The sequence below is a fragment of the Eimeria maxima genome, genomic scaffold (assembly GCF_000499605.1).
Source record: "Eimeria maxima Weybridge genomic scaffold, Emw_scaff156, whole genome shotgun sequence".
In the NCBI taxonomy this organism is placed as follows: Eukaryota; Apicomplexa; class Conoidasida; order Eucoccidiorida; family Eimeriidae; genus Eimeria; species Eimeria maxima.
The window spans coordinates 41,533-49,053 of NW_013563544.1; the positions used below are offsets into that span (position 1 = coordinate 41,533).

Consider the following 7,521-nt stretch of genomic DNA (forward strand, 5'->3'; position numbering starts at 1 on the left):
GCATCTTGTGTCTCCTCCACTGTCTCCCTGCATGCATCTTGTGTCGCCCCCACTGTCTCCCTGCATGCATCTTGTGTCTCCTCTTCTGTCTCCTTCCATGTGTCTTGTGCCTCCTTGCATGCGTCTTGTGTTTCCTTTACTGTCTGCTTGCATGCATCTTGTGTCTCCTCTAGTGTCTCCATGCATGCATCCTCTGTCCTAGTGTTATTCCCTCCCGCATTTGTTGTGTTGTTGTGAGGTGCGTTGGGATCGGATCCCATGAACTTTTGGGGAGTTGGGATCGGGGATCGTCTGTGGCGCGTGTTGGGATCGGACCCCCTGAGACGATCCCTTGGCATCTGGGATCGTGTGTGGAGTGCGTTGGGATCGAGTCCCTGGGATCGATCCCGTGGTTTCTGGGATCGTGTGTGGGGTGTGTTGGGATCGACTCCCTGGGATCGTGTGTGGGGTATGTTGGGATCGTCTCTGTGGGATCGATCCCATGTCTCATGGGATCGTGTGTGGGGTGTGTTGGGATCGTCTCCCTGGGATCGATCCCTTAAAATATTATTTAAGAATGCACCAACAATAGCATTAAATGCACCTAATCCTCCTTGTTCGCAATGCATAGGAAATGTACTACCTGGGTAAATAGTATAATAAAGAAAACTACTACCTATACCACTACCTAATATCTTTCTTTGTGTAGGGGTAAAACCAAGAAAAGGTATTTTTTTTCCTCCTCCTGGTATAGACATATCTATATGATTTAATAACTTTTCCCTACCGCATGTAGACGCAAAGTTTGTTATTATATAAGGTATAAATCCTTCATGCATTGCCTGTATACACACACAAATATATTTATTTATTTATTTATTTATTTATTTTTTATTTACTTAGTTGTTTATTTATTTGTTGGGTAACAAAGAAGGAAAGAAAGAGAAAGAAAGAAAAAAAAAAGAGACACCCTGAGAAAACAACACCAATCAATAAAAAAAGGAGACAAAAAGGAGACACCTATCTATAAATAAATAAATAAACAACTAGATAAATAAATAAATAAATAAATAAATAAATAAAAATAAATATACCTGTAATGCTGCTTTTTTATTGAATATTTTACCATCAAGTATTTTTCCCCAATTATGTGTCTTTGTTGTCTTCCATGACCAAATATATTTTATAATAAATAATAATCTATTTATTGTATCCTTTATATATTCATCATTATATATACTTCTTCTTCCTTTATGTACACAACATTCTCCTCGAACTAACTTTTCTTCTTCATTACCCTCTATATCCTTATCAGAAGGGGCCCCTAGTGGGCCCCCCCCCTGTCGAGGGACCCCTGTAGGGGTCGACTTTCGAGGGGCCCCCATAGGGGGCCCCTTCGAAGGGGCCCTTGAAGGAACCTTGGAAACGCCTCCTACAGATACCTTTGGAGGGGCCCCCATTGGGGGGCCCTTCATAGGGGCCCCCCATGGCGGGATCTTTTGGGGGACCCTTCCATTCTGGGGACCCTCTACGGGGGCCCCCAAGGGGCCCCTAGATGTACTCCTTCCTCTTTCGTGCTTGCTGAAGCAGCAAGCAGCAGAAGCAGCAGCAGCAGATATACCTTCCTTCTTGTCTTTCTTCAGCACCACAAGCCTACGTGGCCTAGGAGCAGCAGCAGCACCAGTATTTGCTGCCGGTGCTGCTGCTGCTGCAGGTGCTGCAGGTGCTGCTGTAGTAGCAGCCTGTTCTCGTTGTCTTTGTAAGGAGACAGTAGATTGCTGTTGTCTCTCCTGCTTCTGCACAGAAAATATGCTGCTCGGGTCTGCTGCTCGGGCAGTAGGCTGTTGCTGCTTTTGCTGCTGTTGCTGCTGTTGCTGCTGTTGCGCGGGCTGTACAAATGGCGCATGCAGCTGCTGTTGGTTTTCTGTGGCGCTGCTTTGGCTGGAATGGTTAGATACAGGCTGCATGACAGCAGCATCAGCTGCTGCTGCTTCTGCATCTCCTGTATCTGCTGCACCTGCTGCTGCATCTGCTGCTGCATCTGCTGCTGCATCTGCTGCCTCCTTTGGTGGCACTGAAGCAGCAGATGCTTCAGGAGGAAGGGACGGCTTAGAAGTTTTTATGGGTTGGCCGTCTCCTGCTGCTGCAGGAGCTGCTGCTGCTGCTGGTGCTGCTGCTGCTGCTGCAGCTGGTACAGTGACTGCAGCAGCGGTGGTTAGTGCTGCTGTCTCCTTTGCTGTGGGGTGTTCTCCTTGCTTCTCCTCTGGGCCGTGTTGTGCAGCAGCAGAATTTCCTGTTGTTGCTGCTGCTGCTTCTGTTGCTGCAGTTGCTGCTATTTCTGTTGCTGCAGTTGCATCGGTTTCTGCGTTTGTTGCAGCTTCTGCGGCTGTCGTTGCTGCAGCTTCTGCAGTTGCTGCAGTTGCTGCAGTTGCTGCTGCTGCTGTTTCTGTTGCTGCTGCTGCTGTAGTTGCTGAGCAGTTCCTTAGGGCCTCCGCCTCAGCCGAGATCTCAATTTTGCTGCTGCTGCTGTTGCTGGTGGAGTTGCCATTGCTGCTGCTGCTGTTGCTACAGCTGTCATTGCTCCTGCTGCTTTTGTTGCTGCCAGCACTGCCAGCAGCAGCAGCAGCAGCAGCAGACCCTCCATCGGGGAAAGAAGAGTCCCTGTTCCCTCCATTAAACGGGACACTTGTAGACACCTTCATCTGCTGCAGGTCTGCTGCTTCTGCAGCAGCAGGAGGTGCAGCAGCAGCAGCAGGAGGAGCAGCAGGATCAGAAAGAGTTGGAGCAGCAGAAGCAGGCAGAACCGGAGCAACGGGCGCGTCCCTTTGGGCAGCAGCACCAGAGTCCCCAGTTGCTGCTGCTGCTTTTCCCGCCTTCGCCGCAGCAGCAGAAACGGCAGCAGCAGCAGATGAGTTGCTTGCTGCCTCCTGCTGCTGCTGCTGCTGCTTCTGCTGTTGCTTCTTTGCTGTGTCTTGAAGGAGACGGGCCATTTCCCATATCTCTTTCTCCATCCTTTCTTGTTTTATTCTTTCTCTCCTTTTATATCGATCCTCCCTTGTCTCTTGCTGCTGCATGCATGCCGCTGCTGCTGCTGTCTTTTGTTGGTGCTGCTCCTGCTGCTGTTGCGGCTGCTGCTTGCATTCTTTGCGGGGTCTCTTGATGTATAAGTGTCCCCTTTCCGGTGACGCGTCAATAGATCTCCATCTTAGTCTCTTATAGAGAGCAGGGGGGGCCCCTATTGTTAATAAGGGTACTGATGGGGGCCCCCGTTTATGTGGGGCCCCTGTCTCCTCCTTAACAGAAGAGGAGGGACAGGATTGTCTCTTTCTTAAGAAATACCCACTGTAGTATAAGCCTTCATCCTGTGCAGCCTTCTGCTGCTGCTGTTGTTGCTGCTGCTGCAGCCGCAGCAGCAGTCTGCGCGCCTTTTCGCGACGTGCTCGCAGTAGATTTTGCATACTTTTTAGCTGCAGCTGTGTCTCCCTTAGCTGCTGCTGCAGCAGCACATCATGACTAGGTGTCTCGTGCTGCTGTCCCTTAGGGGGCCTCAAGAGGGGCCCCAACGACCCTCTTGGTACAGGAGAGTACTGGGGCCCCTGTATGCGGCACGACGGGTTATGCGTACATGCAAGGGGGGCCCGCAGGTGTCTCTTCATGCTCCCCTGTCTCCTTACTCGATAGGTGCCTCCTCCCCATCGCCGCACAGGCTGCAGCCGCTGTCTCTTTCGAGCAGCAGGAGCAGCAGGAACACCATTTGTTGCAACAGCAGCAGCAGTAGTTGCTGCTGCTGCTAATTCTGCAGCTCCAGATGTAGCAGATTGGGTTAGTCCACTAGGGAGCAGGTGGGGGGCCCCGTCCTCCTCTATCTGGATTCCCTCTTTCTCTGCTGCTGCTGTTGCTGCAGTAGCAGCAGCAGCAGTTGTGCCGTTGTGCTCCAGGGAATCCCCTAAATGTGGGGCCCCTCCGTTAATACAATTTTCCTTTGGCTCTGCTGCAGCAGCAGCAACTTGTCCTTCTGCTGCTGCATCAACAGCAAAAGATTGGGAGCCCGCCTTGTCTCCCTCGAGTTTGCTGCCGTTAGGGGCCCCCTTTGCTGCAGAAGGAGACACTTGTAGCGTCCGTCCATCAATATCCTGGGGGCCCCCATTATTTCTGCTGCTGCCTGGCTTGGGGCCCGCAGTCCCGTCAAGGAGGTCTAGGGGGCCCCCAGGGGCATCCCTATTCCTTTCTGTCCCCTGCATATCCTCTTGATGGAAACAAACGATTTTCTTACTGCTGTTACAGGCAACCTCCTTAGCTAGGCCTTCGTCTCCTCGTGCTGCTGTTGCTGCTGTTGCTGCTGTTGCTGTAGCTGTTGCTGCTGCTCCTGCTGCTGTCGCTGCTGCTGCTGATGTTGTTGCTGCTGCCTTTGCTGCAGGATCGTCCCTCCCAAGGGAAGGAGACAGTACGTCAGCATTTGCTGCTGCATGCAATCTGTCTCCTTGCTGCCGCAAGCTTCCCTGTGCAGCGGATTCATCTGTGGGCCCATCCCCTCTCTGCTGCTGCTGCTGCTGCTGCTGTTTCTTCTTCTGCTGCTGCCTCCCTCCTATAGCTTCTGCTGCTATCTTTCCTGCTGCTAGCTCTGTTACTGTATCAATAATCTCCTCAAGATGTCTTTGTTTAGGTAGTGGCATATGAAAACCCTCAACAAGAAACCCTAATAACAGAACAGTACCTTCGGGGCCCCTGGGGCCCCCATTCCTGGGGCACCCATTCCTGGGGCACCCATTCTTGGGACCCCCAGGGGCCCCCACCTCTATGCTGCTGTCTCCTTTAGTAGTCCCTTTCTCCTCTTTGCCGTTCCTTTGTGGGGAGTTAGATCCCTGGGATCGGGATCGGGGTGGGGATCGGGATCGTGATGGGGATCGGGATCGTGATGGGGATCGGGATCGTGATGGGGATCGGGATCGGGATCGTGTAGGGAGACGAACAAAGATAGGCCACATACGTTGAAACTCAGCAACAGCAACAGGCTCTTCTTGCTGCTGCGCTTCTTTTGCCCTCTTTACCCAATAAGAGGGTATTTTAGGGGCCCCCGTCGAGGTACTACGAGGTGTATCCTTATGGGGGGCCCCCGCTGAGGTACTACGAGGTGTATCCTTATAAGGGGGACCCGTAGAAGTACTATGAGGTGTATTCTTATAGGGAGGGCCCCTAGAGGTACTATCTGGTGTATCCTTATGGGGGCCCCCTGTAGAGGGCCCATTATGGGTACTACTAAAGGCCTCCTTAGAAGGGGCCCCAGAACGGAGGGTGTAGGGGCCCCCCATATTTATTGGCGACCATCCTGCGTCTGCTGCATCTGCTGCAGTTGCTCCTGCTCCTGCTGCTACTGCTGCACCAACCTCAGCTGTGCTTCTTCGTGTCGCCTGTGGGGCCCCTGCTGACGAGCAGTAAGGGTCGATACTACGTCTGGACCTTTGTATTTGCTGCTGCTTTTGCTTTTGCTGCTGCTGCTTCTGCTGTTGTTGTTGCTGCTGGCTCTGCTGCTGTTGTTGCTGCTGTTGCTGTTGGTGTTGCTGTTGGCGTGTCTGTACGAGATTATGAGTTGCGTCTGTGTGGTATCTCTTGGGGCCCCTACCCTGTGTATAGGGTACAGGGGGCCCCCCTGCTTCCTTTTTCTTATGTGTCTCATTAGGAGACAATAAGGCAAAATGCTGATCTACACAATCATACCATGGTGTATCTATGCTGCAGCAAATATAAGAGTCCCTTAGTCTCCTTGGATCAGCAGCACGAACTAGACGGACACATTGTGTTGCTGCAGCAGGAGCATCCGTGCTGCTGCCGCTGCTGCTGCTCTCATACTCCATACTGTCTCCTCTATAGGGGCCCCTACTCCTTCTGCAGGGGCCCCCAATACATAACCGACGCCTAACGGATCTACGTAGGGGCCTCTGACGTCTCCTTAGTCGAGGTAGTAGCAACTCGTGGGGCCCCACACCAGCAGCAGCAGCAGCAGCAGGAGCAGCAGGAGACGCAACTGGGTCCTTCTTGCATGCTGCTGCATCTGTTGCCTCTGTAGACACAGTACCCATAGTACCTCCTCCCCCCTTGTCTTCTTCGGGGCCCCCCAAGGTACCTCCATAACCCTTTTGTGGGCCCCCTTGGGGCCCCCCCTTCAATGCAGCAGCAGTAGCAGCAGCAGCAGCAGCAGGAGACACACCTGAGGAGACAGCTGTCTCCTCTTTAAATGCAGCAGCATTAGAGACACCTAAACCGTCTCCTTTAGCTGCTGCATGCTGCTGTTGCTGCTGCTGTTGGTGCTGCTGTTGCTGTTGCAATTGTTGCAGTTGCTGTTCTTCCTCCGTGATTGTTTGCTGCAGTTGCTGCAGCATTTGCTGCATGCATTGAATTTTATCCTCAATAATTTTTCTTTCTTCTTTTTCTTTCTCGCTGCAGCAGCAATGGTCATCCTGCAGCAGCAGCTGCTGCAGTGTCTGTGGCTTGCTGTTGCTGTTGCGGGGGCCCCACTGCAGCAAGGACCATTGGTCCTCGCATAGATCAGCAGCAGCAGCAGCAAACACTGCATGCCAATCAAAGGGTCTCCCCCAACCTAAATGAGAGAATGTCTTCTTATTCTTCTTGGGGGGCCCCCCTTCACGAGGCAGGGGGGCCCCCCTGTTTCTTGCTCCTCTCGTTGTTACTCCAGTTGGTGCTGTTGCTGTTGCTGCTGCTGTTGCGGCTGCAGGAGCAGCAGAAGCAGCAGCAGCAGCAGCAGCAGACTGCTGCTCGTGTTGTACCGTTGCGGAGCCTTCAGAAGACACTGCAGAGGATGTTTCCTGCGAGGAACAACAAACAGCAGCAGCAACAACAGCAGCAGCAGCAGCAGCAACAACAGCAACAGCAGCAGCAGCAGTAGCATGCATCGAGTATGTAGAAACATTTCTGATGTCATTAACGCCAGCATAAACAGGGAGGGCCTATCTACCCACAAGGGGCTGCATCCTGGCGAGCTGTTGCTGCTGCTGCTGCAGCAGCAGCAGCAGCACATGCTCGGCAGGTTCAACAGCAGCAACAGCAGCAGACAGCAGCAGGAGACAGTAGACTTACCGCTTCCCTCTGGCAAGAAGAAACAAGTGTCTCCTTTTCTTTTCCTGTCTCCTTGTGCTCACGTGTCTCCCCTAGGGGGCCCCCCCTGGCACTGTCCCCTTTTCTTGTGTCTGTACCCTGTGCTGCTGTCTCCTTAGTAAGGGGCCCCTGCTCAGACACCCCAGCTGCCCCCGTCTCCTTTTGGTGGCCCCCCTCCTGAGGGGCCCCCTCCTGGGGGGGCCCCAAAGAAGGAGGTTTCTCCTTTCTTCCAGTACCCCCTATGGGGGCCCTAACACGGGGGGGCCCCGCCTTTAGAGGTTTTGCTGCAGGGGACAAGGAGACACAAAATGGAGACAAAAAGAGACACATAAAAAGGAGACAAATAAATATATAAAAAGGAGACATATATATATATGTGTGTTTTTTGTTGTGTCTTCCTGTCTCCTTTATATATATATATATATATATATA

At 52.4% G+C, this 7,521-nt stretch overlaps 1 protein-coding gene across 1 annotated transcript in view; it reads right to left on the bottom strand.

Annotated features, from left to right (window-relative positions):
- The window catches only part of EMWEY_00018440 (hypothetical protein, conserved), a gene marked incomplete at both ends in the record, with an annotated part of 7,516 nt that extends 97 nt beyond the window's left edge, over positions 1-7,419 (bottom strand). The window contains 3 exons of the mRNA XM_013477621.1: positions 1-318; positions 1,261-6,800; positions 7,072-7,419. The exon at positions 1-318 is cut by the window's left edge and continues 97 nt beyond it. Of these exons, the coding sequence (XP_013333075.1) occupies positions 1-318; positions 1,261-6,800; positions 7,072-7,419 (6,206 nt within the window). The remainder of the gene's footprint in view (positions 319-1,260; positions 6,801-7,071) is intronic.
- Between the last annotated feature and the right edge of the window lie 102 nt (positions 7,420-7,521).